The sequence below is a fragment of the Haemorhous mexicanus genome, chromosome Z (genome assembly GCF_027477595.1).
Source record: "Haemorhous mexicanus isolate bHaeMex1 chromosome Z, bHaeMex1.pri, whole genome shotgun sequence".
Lineage (NCBI taxonomy): Eukaryota > Metazoa > Chordata > Aves > Passeriformes > Fringillidae > Haemorhous > Haemorhous mexicanus.
Genome location: NC_082381.1, coordinates 44,754,517 through 44,773,286, shown reverse-complemented (window position 1 = coordinate 44,773,286; position 18,770 = coordinate 44,754,517). Strand labels below are relative to the sequence as shown.

At 42.0% G+C, this 18,770-nt stretch overlaps 1 protein-coding gene across 1 annotated transcript; it reads left to right on the top strand.

The window, feature by feature from the left end:
• Positions 1–197: 197 nt before the first annotated feature.
• Positions 198–12,561, top strand: FNTA (farnesyltransferase, CAAX box, alpha). Its single transcript, XM_059836991.1, has 10 exons — positions 198–383; positions 3,535–3,884; positions 4,584–4,669; positions 5,221–5,335; positions 6,194–6,298; positions 6,995–7,121; positions 7,459–7,607; positions 9,631–9,693; positions 10,200–10,371; positions 11,854–12,561. The coding sequence occupies exons 1-10, from the start codon at positions 198–200 to the stop codon at positions 11,983–11,985; spliced, it is 1,485 nt and encodes a 494-aa protein (XP_059692974.1). The 3' UTR covers positions 11,986–12,561.
• Positions 12,562–18,770: the final 6,209 nt, after the last annotated feature.

Genomic DNA, 18,770 nt, shown 5'->3' with positions numbered 1-18,770 from the left:
AGATCGCCATCACTTACACCCCATCCGACTGGTCTTCTGCAAACCCTCACTGCAAGTCCTCACCCAGTTCCCAAAAATAAATCCGCCCCTGACACTGATTCCTATAGCTGTTTGCATAATAGCGCGCTTTGCGGTTTTGTGGGGTTTTTTTTACAACAGTGCTGGTGCCATCCTGACGGAGACTTTACACTGACTGCATGAGGCCAGCGGGCAGTCAGAAAGAGAAATGCGTCACGGCAGCTGGGAATCCCCGAGGAGCTGGGAGAGCCGGCCCGCCGAGGGGAGCATCCCTGGTCCCTCCGGCGCGGAGCTGCAGCAGGCGTCCTGCAGCTGAGACCCTGCCTTGCTTCCAGCCTTGCCGAGGGATCCCTGCCGGGCCGTGTGTACCGACCAGGGAACGGTCCTGTCTGCCTGCTCGGGGCTTCCTGAAGCTGGGAAACACGTTGTGCACCTCCTACTCTTTGTAGATGTTTACTCCGAAAGCCTGGTTCTGTAAGGTCGGCTCAGTACTTACCCACCAGATACAGACTTAGGAACCACCCATTCTTGTATATGTCATTCGTATATTACATACATACACATCTGTATTAACACAGAAATACCTGATACCTATGTGCTTCTCCAAAGGTACTTATATTTATGCAGAAACACTTGAAAGTGAGGTATTTGCTCTTTCTAACCCAGACGTGGCAGGCAGGGGTGGTTGCAAGGGGCTGATTACCTGAGGGAGTGGAGGGAAGCAGAATTCCAGAGGAGGCAGAGGGTACACCTGCGCTTCAACTGAAATGCATGACTGATAAAAATTGTAGGAATGTTATGCACACACCTCATCTCCTTACTCTGGGTGTGTAATGCTGGCAGCCTTCCTGAGAGCATAAGAAGGGCACCCAGCAGGCAACCTGAATCCAGCTCTCTGCAGCAGAGTCCATGAGACCCTAGCCATGCTGGCTCTGCTCCCTTTCCACTACAGCTATTCTTGCCAGTAGCCCATTTGGAGCAACACCCACCTCTTATTGCACATACTGCACCAGAGAGCTCCAATTTCTCTCTGAACTACCAGTCTCCTCCTCAGATGAAAACTAGCAACTGACACTACAATGCTGGGACATATAGATTTACTTATACTGCAGTCTCTGTTTAGTGATTAATCCCAGCTCTTGTCCTATTTGTTGCTTCCTCCGAAAAGGTTTTAGCTGTTGGAATATTTTTAAGTAGAAGCTTTCAGGCTGGGTTTTAATATTATCTTTGAAGTTGAATATTACCTTGAAGTCTTTACAGATATTCAACCTGAACATAAAGGATCTCAACTCACTTTTAGTCATGAGTGATGCAGCAAGAAAATCTCCAAGTATTATTTTTCAAAGCAGATTCATTCAAAAGCAGAATCCTGCTTTTGCAGGCCTAATTCAGAGTGTGTGAGGACTGAGGTTAGCATGGCACAATGAGTCTGTAGCTCAGTAAATTAAATTGAGCGGTTGGAAATGGATCAGAGACCTGGTATGTTTTCTGGAAGGACTTCCTGTGATCCCACTGCATTTCAATCTAGTCCATAATCTTAAACTTAGTTATATTCCTGGCTTTCACATTTCCTCAGCTGGCAGACTCCTAAACTGCTCTCATGAGGACAAAACTTAATTGTAAAATGCTTCAGCTTCCTTCAACAGGCTTGAGTTTTCTCAGGTACTGTCCCTCAAACCTTTTGAAGCAATCCACAGACACAAAAACCCACACTTTCAGACTGAAAATACAGAACTGAGTCCTGAGGACAGTCCTGAGGGATAGCTGTATGATCTGCTGTCCTTCCCATGCCATTTGCAAGCTGTTCTCGGACCAGCTCAATCCAGTGGCTGGTATCAGAGAGAATCACTTTTGTTTCTTGTCCTGTTATGCCACTCTGAGGAAATAAGCTCTTATTGCAGGATCCGGTTTGTCTGTAATCCATATTAAATAGCTGGTAAACATGATATCAGCATAAGCAATGGCAGGGCCAAATCATCACGTAGGAATTCTGGATGAAAATTACCAAAAACCACAATTGTTGCTCAAATAGCAGAGCTAATAAATCAGATTTCTTAAAGATCTGCATTTCATGGTGCCCCCTGTCCATGGAGAGCTGTTGGTGTCTAACAAACTTGCAATGCTACTTGTCTTTCCATGGGTCAGGAACAACAGCTTTTCTTTCTGCTCTGTCTCTTGCAAACAGGATTTACTGCATTTGAGGTTTCTCTCATTCATATGTACAAATTTCCTCTGATCTGTTTTTAATACACTTCGTTTCTTCTTATGCCTGTCTTTGTTCTTCCTCTCTTTTTTTTTTTTTTTAATTATTCTGCACTTTATAACATTTTTCTTTCTCTTAGGTGCTGCTGGGTATCCTCTCTGTCTCTAGATAGCCCATTCCCTTTCTGTTGTATTCATAGTCCTGTTATTCAAAGTAGACTTTCAGTAGATTTCTCTGGTTTTTATTCTCCATTACATTAGTATAGTCTATATTACTGCAACACCCAGAGCAGCAACCACACTATGCACTCCAAAGAGTCACTGTACGAACATCCTGGCAGGAACAAATTAAGTCCTCAGAATAAAACAGGGCAGAAGAAAAGGCAGGGAGACAAGGAAAGCACAGAATTCAAGTGACTTCCTAAAGGAGACAAAGCTGCTCATTGACACAAGAACCACCTGTGGTCCTGATTCTTCCTTGTCCTGGATCTTGTGTCTGAATTTGCAGCTGTGCATTTATACTACCTCATTGTCACTGTGGCACCATTCTTCTTTCCATAAAATCACTGTAAAACACGTGAAGCACACACAAGCTCAAAATTTAAGACTTTAACCATTTCCACCACACATGGAATGATTTCCCACCTCCCTGAGAATACAGTACAGATGTAGATGTACGCACAGCCCTTGCTACTGCACATGCTCTGCCTTTCTTTAATTCTCTCCTTGCTAATGCATCTCAAAATGCCCCAAATTACAAATCCCTACACTGCATCAGCTGCTCTCTCTAATGACTGTCCTCAGCTACTTTGTCCTGCTGACGAACAGCACATCAGGGCATCACAGAATCATTTAGGTTGGAAAAGACCTCTGAGATCATCCATCTTGTCAGCTAGACCATGGCCCAGTCTACCCTGGCTCATCCATATCAATGTCTAATCACCTTTTCTGGGAAGGAATTCTTCCAATGTCCACCCTGAACATCTCGTGGTGCAGTATGAGACTCTGCCCTGTCACTGCCTGGAAGAAAAGGCCGATTCCCACCTGGCTACAGCCTCTTTTCAGGTAGTTGAAGAGTGATAAGGTCACCCCTGAGCCTCCGTTTCTCCAGCTAAACATCCCCAGCTCCTGCTGGGTCTGCTGCCTTCTCCAATTTCTCCCACTCGTTAAAGGCGGCTGTTTCAAAACCTTCTCCAGTTCCACCTTTTTGCAGTGGGCAAATTCCTCTGCCTTGTCCTGTGAGATTGTCTGAGCCTAAGATGGCGCCAGGCGTCGTTTTCCCTCCCCTGAGTGAACTAACTCTCCGTGAGGAAGCCCGGCGGGCGCTTCCCTAGCGGAGGAAGGGAAGGCGGGAAGGCAGGAAGGCGAGAAGGCGGGCAGGCGGGCGGGCAGGCGGGCGCCTTCCCGGGACGCGCCACACGCGCCCTCCGCGCCAGGGGCGGCGCTGTCGAGCCGCGCCGCCGCTCCGCCCCCGCCTTTGGGGTGCAGCCGGGTCCCGGAAGCGGCGGTGGAGCGATGGCGGCGGACGGGAGGGCGGCGGCGGTGGAGCTGCAGCCGCAGCCGGAGGGGGACGTGGAGGGCAGCAGTAGCGAGCCGGAGGGTGGCTTCGGGCAGCTGCTGGAGGAGGAGGAGGACGGGGAAGATGCCGGCTACGTGCTGTACAGGTACGGCTGCGGCGGCGCGGGGCGGGGCCGAACCGGACCTTCGCGTCGCGGCACGGCACGGGCTGCGGGGCGCGGAGTGGCGGAGCTGGGGCCGCAGGAGTGGGGAGCTTCCGGAGGGGCAGGGACACCTTTCACTAGATCGGTTTACTCAGGGCTTTATCCAACATGGCTTTGAACACCGCCAGAGCTGGTGCATACACTGCTTCTCTGGGCAGCCTGGTCCAGTGTCTCACCACCTTTACAGTCAAAGAATTTCTTCCCAATGTCTAACCTAAATTTTGCCTCTCTCAGTTTGTACCCATTACTCCTTGTCCCATCATGACAGTTTCTGACGGAAAATCCCTCTTCCAGCTTCCCCTGTAGGGCCCCTTAAGATACTTGAAGACTGCTCTGAGGTCTTCACATGGCCTTCTCTTCTCTAAGCTGCAGAGCCCCAGCTTTTTCAATTTCTCTTTGTAAGGGTGGTCCAGTCCTCTTTTCAGCATCGTGGCCCTGCTCTGATTCCATGTCCTTCTTATGCTGGGGACACCTTTATGTATTTATATGCTGGTCTGTGTAACAGACAGTAGTAATGTAGCTAAAATAGTAGGGACTGTTCAGTGAGGATGTGTTACTGGACACAGGTTCATGCATGTCATGGTTTGAATAGCATTTTGCGCTTTTTAGAATTATTGAAAACACAAAAACATGTATTTACAGGGACAGGAAGGAATGGGCTGATATTGAACCTGTTCCTCAAAATGATGGGCCAAATCCTGTTGTTCAGATCATCTACAGTGAAAAATGTAAGTCTTAAATATATTCTGCCCTTAACCATTGTTGAAACAGGACTTCATGTTTTGGATAACATTTTCTATAGTGATACTGTGAAGAAATTAATTCATTGTGTTACGGTGCTTGTGTGTGGCATTTTCACCAAGCATCTTTGAAGCTGAATCTTCACCTGAGGTGTTAATAGCCAAGGTTCTCCTTCAGAATCCTATGGCTTAAGAGGTAATACAGCAGACATTGTGGTTCATGTCACAAGGCATTTCCAGCCCACAAGTGGAAGCAAAACATGAAGTTCTTGCTGCTGGTGAAGTAGTGTAAGTAAGCAGCACAGACCTTTTATGATTGTTTTGACTATTATTCTGATGGTGTGCTTCTAGGATACTTGTGCAGCTTTGTGGTGTGCTAATATCCTACACAGGTCTCTGTGGAAAATGCTTTCAGATCGATAGGTATGATTTGTTTTACAGAACTGTATTTAGAGCACAGAAAATAGGAAGCAATTTCAAAGGTTTATTAACCTTACCCCCTATTCAGGCCATTGGCTAAGATGCTATTCTCTATTTAGTCCGAGATGTCTATGATTACTTCCGGGCTGTTCTGCAGCGGGATGAGAGAAGTGAAAGAGCTTTCAAGTTAACAGCAGATGCCATTGAGTTAAATGCTGCAAACTATACAGTATGGTATGTAGTAATCTTGGGATTATTTCTGTGGTCATTCAACTGCCTACCTTTCAAGTCTTTAATGTTTTGTTTATTGAATTAGGGCATGCCTAGTTGAATTTACACAGAGGAGTAGCTTTCAAGTGAGCTTCCAAAGAAAGCCTTTGTTCTGTATTTCCCATGCCTCATTTTGAATCAGTGGTTTTCATGCATTTGGCTCTAAGGATATTATCAGTCAAGTTCAGGGTTAACCTCAAAAAGGACTTTGCTGTTTAAAATTAGATTACTTACGTGATAATGTGTCCATAGCAAAATGCTGAAGATGCCCTCAGTTGACTTTGAGAAGAGGCATAAAAACATAACAGCAAATAATATATGTACTTACTACTAAAAATAAACTACTAATACTTTGTGCATTTTAAAAGATCTGTCAAGTTAGGTAAGAAATGAACAGTGAATTTCTGATATTCAGAGTAGGGCCTTTTACGTACAAGCTAACAAGTACCTCTTGTACATCTTCATTCCACTAATTTCCATAAAATCAGAACGTTTGTATTGTTTCAAGCACAGAAGTCTTAGTTTCTGTGACAGAAAATTATCATTGGTACAGGTTAACTTGAACATGATTGTTACAATCTTAGATAATATACTGTTGCAACCAGTCATATTCTAGTTCTCTGCTGTTCAATAATTGAATGCCCTTTAACAGAACTAGATATGTGGTTAAGGATTTTGCATTAGTTTTAGCTTTTTGCACTGTTTTTAGCTCAATATCATTTACAAGAACTGTGAACAAAGGTGATTCCATGTGAATTCCACACTCCTCTGTGGATTTTAGAAAAGTCCTTTTTCAGTGTTCATATGCTTGACTTTATACAGGCATTTCCGGAGAGTTCTCCTGCAGTCTTTGGGAAAGGATCTCCATGAGGAACTTAAGTACATTACAGCTATCATTGAAGATCAGCCAAAGAACTACCAAGTCTGGTAAAATCATGCTTTCTTTTCCGTTATTAATGTTTTTGCAGATAATATTTGTTTTGTAAATTGTCCAGTTGTGGTGAAGGAGTTACATGGAGTTGCATCATGTCAAAGCTCCTTTCAGATATTTGTTCTGAGCATACAATTATGACATGCTAAGCAGGTGTTGTTTTCTTGTTAATTTCGATTTGTAGACTGCCAAAATAAGTCTGACAGGTTAAAAAAAAAAAAAAAAAAAACCAAACTTGTGAAGAGGCAACCAAGAAGACACATATAAATTAGTATTTTTTCTTTTATTGTGTTTTGGAGTTTCCCTGCCTGTTGTTGGGTTTTTTCCAAAATTAATGGGAATAGGCAAAAGAGCAGTATTGTTATTGCTAGAGAAATTATGTAGCAGTAGAAAACTTTACTCTGCTGAAGACTTTGACCATGAGTATGGAACTATGTCATTTCACACTCATAGTCAAAGTGAACATTACTTGTCTAAAATGAGATGATTGGCCATTGTGTATGTGTGGTTAGAATTTTTTATAATATAAATATGCATCATGATTTCTCAGTGCCAAGTGAAATGTTCTGGTATGCTAAATTTCAAGTATTTAACTAGTGGGGTTTTTCCTAAGTGGTGCACTTGCTATAAGCTGCTGTTATACAGAATACACACTCACCAAAAAATTTAGAGTTTGTTCCTCTCGTCATTAGGCATCACAGACGGGTGCTGGTTGAGTGGCTGCAGGATCCATCCCAAGAGCTTGAGTTCATAGCTGACATTCTTAACCAAGATGCCAAAAATTACCATGCCTGGCAACACAGACAATGGGTTATTCAGGTATTGTGTCTGCAGAACTCTTGATTCTTTAAATAGCCTGCATTTTAAATGTGTGGCAGAGGTTAGCTATAAACTTGCCTTTTAGGAGACGAGTTCAAAGAATTGGGTTGTTGTCTACTTACTGTTGTGTGTGTGAATTTAATGATGAGCTAATACCACTGTGTACCACTGACTAGTGTAGCATGTTCCTAGTTCACCTGTACTCTTTTTTTAAACTTTCTGTTGATTTCTTCAAAAAAGGCTCTATGTGATGTTCAGGCAAATTAAAAACAAAAATGTATTTAAAAAAAATAAAAACTTTTGATTGTGATACTCTCTCTTCCTTCCCTTTCTGTAGGAGTTCAAATTATGGGACAATGAACTGGACTACGTGGACCAGCTTTTGAGAGAAGATGTGAGAAACAACTCTGTTTGGAACCAACGTCATTTTGTCATTTTCAACACCACTGGCTATGATGACCCAGCAGTCCTAGACAGAGAAGTCCGGTTAGTAATGCTATTCAGGCTCATATTAAACAGTCTCCATAACATGAAAGCAAAGGAATACTTTACAGTCCTCATGGGCTTTGTTCCCTGATTTTTCTTCACTTCTGGGACTAACATTCACGGTTAGCAGATCAAGTGTCAGACTGAAGCAAGCTCTGCTTATCCTGGACAAGCTGCTATCATGATTTGCTTTTCCTGGCCTGCTGTTTATTGTGCAAACAAAACTTTAGGGTTTATGGTGAACTAGTTACAGTAGGACAACCTGCAAAGATCTGTGACCCTGCTGTGCTGTTCATTAGTATTCTACTCCTAGAAAGTTTGGAAAGAGGCACTCTTCAGCTCTGGTGCCTGGAGCACCCCTGCCCTTTTCCTTCTTCCCTGACCTTAGTGTCTGCAGCAAATAAAACTGTGCAACCACCTTTGTTTTTTCTCTTAAATATGTTACCACAGAGGTGTTACCATAATTTCTAATGGGCCCAGCCTTGGCCAGTGGCATATCCATCCTTGGAGCCAGCAGGGACTGGTCCTGATGGACATGGAAGAAGCTTCTGGCAGCTTCTCACAGAAGCCACCCCTGTAGCCACCCTCTGCTACCAAAAAACAGGCCGTGCAAACCCAATACACTGACATGGACTGTAGGAAGAAAAGTTACCTTTTGTGAGGAATTTGATGCTACTGGAAAAAGAAAGCTTTCAGGAGTATGTGATTGGCACAAAGAAAACTGCCTCTGTAAGATGGCCAGTTTCCAGGAAAGAGTTTTGTGCTCACTGTTTCCAGGTTGCATGTTTGCAACTGAAGACACATTGGGTTTCTAGACATATTTTACTACCCATGGTAGTAAGAGAAGCCCCTTCATACGGTTTGCACATCTCAGACTGCTGATTAGGGTTGATGGTTATGAGAAGATACTTGTCAAAAGTGAAGAAGCAATTAAGGTACTACGATTTTTTACAGAGTTATTTTTCAGAAGAAGGACTGAATCTCTGAATCCTTTGGCACATTATTCATAGAGGATCCCAGCCCTCACCATCTTTCATGGTTGTCTTTTCAACCTTCTAGAAGTTTTACTTCTCTTCCAGTTTATAACCTTCCTGTAGATCGGTGAATCTGAACCATTTCCATGACTTAGACTTTGATATCTTCAACATTTTATCTCCAGGGTTTAGATTGGACATTCTCTCCTGATCTTCTCAAGATAATTGGGTGCCATCTTAAGAAACAGACTAGCTAAGATTAAGATTTCCCAGATGTCATTATAGAACTGCTAGTTGGTTTATAAACTTGTTCTTTGTCACAGTGACTGGAGAATCTTTAAAAACAGTTACAGTTGTGGGTATTTTTTTAGTACTCCTGATCTGTCAGATACTCCTCTATCTGCAGCTTCTGAAATTCATCAGAATGCCTGGTTATGCTGGGAGAAGCCAGAAGATAAATCTGCTTTGTGTAGATGAAATGTGGCTTTGTGGCTGTATCGGAGGTGCCTTTTGTTGCTTTGCTTTTACAGCCGTTGCCTCACTGTTGCTTTCACAGAAATGCTGCAGAAGGCTGTTTGAGCTGTCTCAAGCTCTGCCTTTCTGTGGGTTTGCTTGAGTGCAGCCTGATGAAAAAAAGTTACTCAAATAGGTACCAAACATACCACCTGTAGTCATATTAACAGAGCTCAGTTACTCTGGCCATTTTCAGCCCCTTGCCATTTCTGAGCATCAAGATATAAGTTACTCCTTTAGCATACCAGGAGAGTGTATTATGTTGTTTTCTCGGTTTTTTTGCTAATAATTGTGAGAACTGGTCCATTATTATAAATTCCAGCAAATTGAACACTTAAATCTTAAGACATAGTATCTGCCTCTTTGAGACACCTAATTATTATATTGTGATTTTTGATCTACCCAGGTGAGATGATCTGCAAAAAGAGTGATGTATAGGCTAGAGATAGGCATTTGGAAGCTTCTGAGCACATTCAGGTAATTTCTAACTGCATTGTTATCAGTTGCATTCATGACCTGTTACTTTTTTCTTGCAGGTACACTCTTGAGATGATCACAGCAGTGCCACATAATGAGAGTGCTTGGAACTACTTAAAAGGGTGAGGTGTATTTCTCCATGAGGCAAAGAATCTGTGGAAGGCGTCTGATGCCTACTTCTTAATTAAAAAGAACTATTTTCTTTTTGTCCTAGTGTAATGTGCTTAAGCAGGCAGGCAAATACTGCCACAAAGGTTTATAATATTCTAACCTAGTATCTCTGTAACTTTTCACTAAGCTTCTGGCCGTATAGTTCTTGTGGAAGGACTACAAGTACTTCTCATGCTTTTAAAAACTTGACCACAGTAATGTTACTGTGTTAAAAAGCATAGATAGGAAATAACTAACGTGCTTTTTTGTCTAATTCCTGTTCAGTTGAACAAAAACTATACCAGCTTACTACAACATGAGGCTATACTGGTGCTGCATGCTGCTTACTTTCTGACTTACTTGTATTTGCGGCCTGATTTCAAACCTAATCTCCAAGTAGAGGAATCATAACAAAAATGCAATTATTCACACCAGATTTCCCATCATTATGTGTCAAGCCTATTAACCTCTCTTCTAGGATTCTACAGGATCGTGGTCTTTCTAAATATCCAAATCTGCTGGAGGAACTGTTGAATTTACAGCCCAGTCACAGTTCACCCTATCTGATTGCCTTTCTTGTGGACATATATGAAGATATGCTAGAAAACCAGTGCGATAACAAGGAAGAAACACTCAACAAGGCATTGGAGGTACATTTTGAAAGCTTGTTTTTTCTTCTCAGGGATGCTGCCTATTCCTGTCTGGTTGTATAGCTTGACAAAATGAGATTGATTTTCCTAAACAGAACAGGTTAGTTGTTAATCATGAGAAGTCTATGAAGAGTTTAACACAAAAGCCAGACAGTCACAAGGATCTCATGAATTTAAATATAAATAATAACTAGCCAGTTATTAAATTTTCTAAAATTTTCTTCATTTGGTGGGGAAGGAAGGTCTCTAATACTACCTGCAGAAGAAAGAAGATGTTTGAACAATTGAGGAGTTTTGGATGTTTACTTTGTAGCATTAACTCACTCTCTTCTCTGTAGGTTAATGAATTTTTCTCTGAATATCCAACTGAGCTCCCTTGGCCCTTTTTAGCTCTTTCTAAGAAAGCTGACAGAATTAGCTTATGGCCAGCAGGCACTGGTGTATCAGTAAGAAATGTCAGGCACCACTTCCTACAGAGCATAAATTACTTCTGGCAATGTTGTGTATCTCCCAGAGTTTCATACTTGACTGTTCCTTGGTGCAGTTTGTAGTGCAGTTTTTACGAGAACACTTTCCATTCACTGTGGGACTGACTGGAACTTGATGTTATTAGATCTGCAGTTTCACTTGGAGTCTTTGTGTTCCAACATTGTTCTTTCTCAGCACTTTTCTATTGTTGTGTTCCAGGACCAGATTGTAAACAAGTGTAATTGGCCCCTTTATACTATTTCACTGATTTTGACTTCTCTATTTAGACATCAAAACTCTTAATTTATTAACTCCATTTCACTAAGGCAATGTCATCTGCATAATAAAAGGGAATTTACTAAAACATTTGTAGTGTAAAGACGGTGTAAAATTTACACAGCTTGTCCTGCAAGTAGTATTGATTTCTACTGTGCTTCTTACCCAGATCAAAATTTAAAAAAAAACCCAAACATGTAGAAGTATCTTCACCAACTCTTAATGCTGCATGAGAGAGGGTTACTGACTTGCGTGGAGAACTGTTTTAGGACAGTCTGCTGAGGGAAAAAATAGAAATAAAAGATCTCCCGTCAGTCCATCAAGAGTATTGACGATTCAAGAGCAGGATGATCTTCTAGTGTTTGGAATTAAGTGGTTTATGGCCTGTTGGGTGGCTAAAAGATGTTTGAGGTTCTCAGGAAGTATAGTGTGCTTTACTACAGGGTGCATTAGGCTGGCATGGATGATGAGTGGTAGGCATGGAAATGAGTCAAAGGGAACTCCTACAACTGAAATGGTCCTGGAGGGATTTTTGTGCAGTGTCTGATTGGTTGGCTACCAACTGGGGTTGTCATCAGTTTGATGTCATTAAACAGTTACAAATCCCATGAATAAAACAAATGTTGCAGAGGAACATATTTCTAACGCTACCTGAAATACATGTTGTATGCATTTTATAATTAAGGATTCTCTAAGCTTTTTGATTTAATACTCCAGTCTCTTGTTTTTCTTTCATAGCTGTGTGAAATTCTGGCTAAAGAAAAAGACACCATCCGAAAAGAGTACTGGAGATACATTGGAAGGTCCCTTAAGAGCAAGCACAGTTCAGGCACTGAGCAGAGCAGCACACTGACAGATAAAGAACAGTAACTGAAGATGAAAGAAAACAGTGTTAAGCTCTCAAGCTGTTCTAAAGCTGTACTAAGTAGGGTCATCAACAAGTTAAAAGTCCATTTGTAAGTATTGCAATGGAAGAGGAGTGCAGACTGCTGTATAGTCCTGAGTTGCTGCTGCTACTGTTGATGGCTCTAGCTGCAGTCAAGAAATGTATTAAGGCTTAATTATTGAAATGTACCACGTAAAGGTTTTAGTTCCTAACTAAAAATACATCAATGTATACCTATTACATTGACAGTGCTCAGTTAATGGTTGGCCTTGATCTTAGAGGTTTTTCCCAACAACAGTAACTCTACAACTCTGTGAAGCACTAAAACCCTGTCTCATGTCGTGGCTTACCCACTTGCGGTTCCTAACACTGTCTCATGAGTTTGCTGCAGTAGTGACTGCAGGTAACTTAACTATAGGGGATATAGAGTAACCTGATTAGTGCAAGTAGGCACTGCAGCTGTTGCCTTACGCGGGAGCAGCTGTGTAACACTGTCAGCCTATGCTGTTGTATGCAACTAACACCAAGTGTAATTTTGTAATAAAAATAGATAACTTAGAGCATTTGTCTGATTTTTTTTAAATTTCTTTTAGTCCTTGTAAGTGCATAGTTTGTTTTTTTTAGATGCAAATAGAGGTAAAATATCCCCTTGTATAAGTATTGGATTCAATTGCATTGAGATGTCTTCTGCACTGGAGTATTCTTATCTCAGAAACTTTCAGTACACCTGATATATTCAGTTGAGCCCTGAATTCTTCCCTGCACAGACAGGAAGAATGTTTTGAGGATCCTGGGGAAGGTGTATACCTGCACCAGAAAAATGCATCTACCCTGTTTTCAGCAAATGGTTATTGTAAACTCTGTTCTTATGGAGTGTTTGTCTGATATGAAATATTTTATTGGAAGCTATCATAGAGGGGAGAAACAAATGCTGATGTTTATTCCATAATATGCAGTCTTTCTGACACTAAACATTAAAAGGTGTTAACTGTGATTAAACAATAGTGGAGATTATTTTTTAACACTTGAAATTCCTTAATTCAATGCACTCTTGAAATTCAAAACAACTCACAGAGAGTGGAATTGATATACAAAAGGTATGTAATTTTGTAGTGGTTTTGCTGCTTTCTCAGTAGTAGAGAAAACATTTTTCTGTTTTCTCAAATGAGCATTCAAAACAGACATAGACTTCAAACTTTTGGTGACTGGTTAATCTGGGGAGGGGTTCTTTTTTTTCCTTTTTTTTTTTTTTTTTTTTTTCATGTTTGGGGGTTTTTTTACTATACTTGAAACTCCAGTACAAAGCAAAAAGTTTGTTTCTACTTCTGTGAGTTGTTCCTAATTGAAACTGTACTAAATATGGAGTACTGAACAGCCAGGGCGCTCAAGGTCTTCAGGACAAAGTAATGTATTTGCCACTATGAGTCAAGAAAGCTCAGAAAGATAAAGCAGTCAAATACAATCCCTTACATAAACATCATCAATGAGGAGGGAACAGAATTTTTCCTCTGCATATGGTGTTAACACCTTCCTGTATCTTTCACAAAATTCAGAGGACCCTTGGAATAAAGCAGAGTATTCTTTATAGACACTAGCATAAATTTCAGCAATAAGTCATCACAAGGTAAGATTGAAGAGTGTCCACAGGGACAGTGTATTTTGGGATGTGATCTCAGTCACTTGTGGGCTGAGGCATGAGCTTGGATTTAGCCATATAGACTTCCGAGTGGCAAGAATAGGTAGGATTCCTCTGACAAAACCTTTTTGGGGATATGGTCAACCTATGGCCTTCTCATTCTTGAAAATGATGTTTATAAGTAATGAATAAGATTCTAAGAGAGTTGGTAAGGTTTCATACTGGTGTCCTGGGTTGACTGTATGATGCTTTTATCCCCAATTGTCTGTTCTGTTTATGCTGCGTAATAAGTTTTGCACCTTTAAGACTTGTTCTGAGAGTGAAGGGGGGAGAGGAGGAGTGCGCAGTTTGTTTTCAGACACTGCACTCACTCCTCCGCGTTCCTGTTCCTGCACTGTGTTTTCTGCGGATGGACAGACAGCGGGACAGATCTCTCCTTTGTTTGAGTTAGTTTAGCTAGCTGAGGCAAATAAGTTCCCTAGACTGTGTGGTTTTTTTTCCTTTTCTTTGGACCTGTTTAAACCTGCTCTAGAATGAACACCCAGCAGAGCACTGGCAGCTTGCATCTGTAGCCCGCCAGGCCAGGCCTGGGCCGCAGCATTTCCAGTGCCAGAGGGACTAATAAGGGACTGAGTGAGCTGAACTGCAACCTGGAGAGAGGACATTCTGAGTTTGTCATCTCTTCTGGAGTAGCAAGGGGTTTATTGTTTAATATTGTTTAGGTTTTATTGCTTAATAAGCAGTTTTTTCCACTTTTCTCCAAGGAGGTATTTTCTCCTGAACCAGTTGGGAAGAGGGGCCAATTGAATCTGCTTTCCTAGAGGAGCCCTTTGGGGGTTCTCTCCCAGATTTGCCCTGAACCAGGACAACTGGTTATGCAAGCGTAGTGGTACATGGAAACATAATAACACTCTGAGCTTCATTTACCAATAAATAATCAAATACATATTTTTAATGGAAAAAATACCTTGTGTCATATAGAACAACCATGTAACCGAACAAAACGTGATTCCTAGAGAAAAAATGTGCTGGACCCTGGAGTTCTGCTTAAACAACAGGAATCAAAAAAGTCACTGTTGAAACAGAAGTGTTACTTTTTTCAAATGTTTATATTTACTGTCACTTGGATTGCAAGGAGGCTTTCAAATTCTCTTGCAAAGGCACCTCAGTTTTTGCCGGTCAACCATAAACAAAAATACTGAGCTGTCAGAGCTGGAAAAATGATGGCTGCCCAGCCAGGTTGCAAGTGAAGCCACCAAACCTTGAATTTTAATGCATCCAAGACAAAATGTTTCTGGTGGAAGAAGGAGCTTGACAAAATGTAGAGAAAACGGTCTTAAGAGTAGGAAGTTAGAGATGACTTTAACCTGTAGGCATTGGTACTGACTACCTTTGATCAGGGCAAACATCACAGTTATCAGTCCCAGTAGGTTCATCTGTACAAGAAAATTTAATGTTGTTATTGTGTGTAATGATGTGACTCGTGTACAATTTTATTATTGAAGAGCTGTGTCTAAATGGAAAACTACTGATACAACTCTCCCTTGTAAATCAGTGTAACCGGAACATTTAGTGGAGTATGGAGCATTAGTGAAGTGTGAAGACATATCTTATACTAGCTTTCATCAGAAGCTGATATTCTTGCCTTGGTGTAGCCCTGTCTTAATAAGCCATTATTGACTTCCACCTTTTTGTCTTTGCAACTTAGGTGACAAAACAGTGTGTGAGTCCTTCCTAATGTATTCAGTACAAAACCACTGCTAGCATAATGTGCTTCTTTCAGATGCTGTCTGGTTGTGCTGAGGCAGACTAGGAGTGTGCCTTTGGTAGTGGCAATATTCTCCAATAAGGAAGTAGGGAGGTTTCTAATCACTCCCTCTACATGAAGCACTTCCATCAAAGTGCTAGCTGCCTATTCATGCAGTGCCATGGTCATGAGGGACTTACAGAGAGATGGGACACACAAAACTGAGGGTGCACACACTTATTTAGGTTTTTTTAAGTATGTACCATGATGAGCTACCAGAAGCTTCACCAAATTTAGCTAAAAACCCCACCTCAGGATGCCTTGATGCCTACATCATATGTCTAATGAAACTGCTTGAGGATAGGCCTGTGCTCCACGAGATGTATCACCTTCACTGTCTCAGAAGAAGCACTGAAAACCTGCAGAGGATTTCAGCCTTGGGGGATTAGAATCGTTGCTGTATCCTGTCGCCCCGCCGAGTAGGTGGACACCGGCCACTAGATGACACTGTGACACGCACCCCCAAGCACATAGATGCGCAGGATGTGATGTGCAGGAAAAGCAGCGGCTTCACCACCTCCACCGTGCAACATCACTACTTTTACACCTGCTAATTAAACACGGAAGAGCAGCTGCTTGGTAATTCAATACATAGCGCCACGTAAGCATCAAGCACAAGTATTCTGGGAGGGGCTAAATGGTCATCTTCATGTTGGTGTTAATTGGAGAGGAATGTCTCGTTAACAGAAATGGTGTTTCCTCTGACACTGGACACCTTGTACAGATTTGGACTCTGTTTAGTCCTGGTGTTCTAAAAATAATGCCGTGACTAAACCCCTCTGCTCAGAACTTGGGGTTTGTGGCCTGTTTACATCTTTTGGAGATGTGCTTCCAATCAGAGCGCTTCACTCATTCAGCTTCACAAGCTGGAAAGTTTTGGTCCCCTAGGGCTAGCCTTGTTATGATAAATTTCTCTTGTCCCTCTGTAATGAAGTGCTGGCCATTGCTGGTTGTTTCTGGGAATATAGATTGAAGGACGAGATGACCTACTCCTGCTTCTTGGAACTCATGGGGGGACTTGGGCCAAGCTGAGGAAGCCAAGCATGCTGTTGCAGATCTTGCAACGGTTTCCTTGCTTTCTGGTAAGCAGGACTGAAAACTTTGCTAAAGAAGGTCAAAGACAGACTTCTCTTTCTCATGCACTGGTTTGTCAAAGCTGAGTCATAGGGGTTGTCACCACAGTGCAGGGATTTAAGTGAATGAAGAGATGCCCTGTGTCACTTCAGGCAAGCCACCTTGTGCACTCAGAGCGTCTCACGTGCAGCTGCTTGTTCTGTGTGTATGCACTGAGCTCCCAGGACATGCTACCATTACACCCTCCCAGAGCATTATACTAGCTCTGGTATTTCTGTCTGCACCTGAAACAGTTGGGTGACAGGTGTAATGCTGCCATTGCAGTACTGCTCACTGGCAGTGATCTTACGACTGCAGAATATGTCTTGTTGTGTTTGGGCTTCTCATTCTTTTGGGTTTGGGTTGCTTTGGGTAGGTCTATTTTGTTATTTGCTTCTTTGGTGTTTTTATGTGCCCTGACTGCTGTCCAAGCCATCTCTCCAACAGATCCAAAACCAGCTGAGTAAGTGCCTCTGCTACTGCAAAGAAGCTTCAGAAGAAGGAAAAGGAAAAAAAAGCACTGCTGTGCTCCCTCTTCTGCCAAAGCCTGCTTACCAGGATAAGAAGGTGGCAGGTAGATAACCTTCTTTTCTTTCCAGGTGCTTGCACACATCTGCCCTGGTTCTAGCTTCCAGACACACAATGAATATGAGTTATATTCCCAGTTTTACTAAAGGATGGTGAGAGCACACTATCTCTGTATACAATAACAGATGGTGCTCACTGGCTTTGCTGGCTGCCTCTTGCACTAACAGTTACTCTGCTGCAAAATGAGTCCAAATGCCTATTTGCAGGTACCTACAGAGCAGGTGTGGAGGGTTCCTGAGCACTGTTCCAGCTTCTGATACCAGTTTAGTGGTACTGCCAATCATCTTGCTAATTTGTTTCAGGTCTAACCTGCAAAGATCCTGCATTTAGTAGAAGGCTACAATAAAAGGGAGAGAGTTTGAGTATTTACATGGGCAACTGAAAACTAGAAACACCTGGTTTTAGAAACACATTTTCAAATTATTCCTTAACTGAATAATCTAAAACTTGTAAAGTGAGAATAGGAAACTGCTTGGCTTCTGACATTCAGAGGAAAATATGTGAGGAGATAGGCAAGACTTAGACAAGACTTTGTTTACTGCTAGAAGGCATGTCTGGATAAAACCCCAAAAGCTGAATGAGACCTGTTTGTCATTTAGTGGTGCCCCAGACATAGCTAAGTTGCATTTGGAACTCAAATTTTCTCCAGTTTCATTGCAGGAAGAAGGGGAAAATGAGGGATGACTGGAAAAAAGCAAGCCAAAATCACTAGTCATGCATTTCTAACAGTTAAGAATATTACAGGAAATTATTTCAGTACAGGTGCCCACTGCAGAACCAGAGAGAGCCACCTGGCACACACAGCAATCTTGTGTATTTCAAGTAAAAGCAGTCTTTTCCCTCCAGATTAACTGTATTGAGTTTCTCATTTCTTTTTTTAAGTGCTAATACACTGTGAGATACATGCTTGTCTGAGCCATGCAGGCTGAAATTTCTAGGGAGAGAAGAAGAAGAAGAGAATGATGAGATATAATGTGTTTTACTGCAGCATTGCTACTTAGCAGCTATGGCCAAGACAAAACTCACATAAACCTGGTTTTTGTATCCCACAATGCCAGCTTTCAGCTGTCATTTTATAGTACAGGCTTTTTCCAGCAGAAATTACATGTCCTCATATGTTTGAAGACTTCTGCTGTACTCAGAGGTGCCCCTTATTCCAACAAGTGCTAGTAGTCTTTGACACTGTGGGAGTTTCAACCTGCTTTCTGTTCCTTGGCACTGTGCCTGCAAAGCAGACACAAGCAGTGCAGACAAACACCTCCCCAGGCATTGCCATGCTGACTTAACCTGGATAGTCCTGGAACTGATGAGATTTTGCAGTGAGTTCTAGAGCACCCCTTGCTCACAAGGGTCCTCATGGAAAAGGAGCCAGCCATGAAGGCCTCCTTAAGTCTGAGGCCAGTTTTGGAGACTGGCATTGTATCACCTCATCATAGCATCTCACACATCATATGATTCCAGCAAGTGAGTTGCAAAGTCTAGGCAAAAGATACCAATCTTGAATTGTACTGAAACAGAGGCATACAGATCCAAAGATTAACCAAGTTTTGCAAAGAGTAGCTTGTCTCCTGTATGTCAGTACCCAGTGCTTATAAAAATAGGCACAGACCTGCACTCAAAAAGGT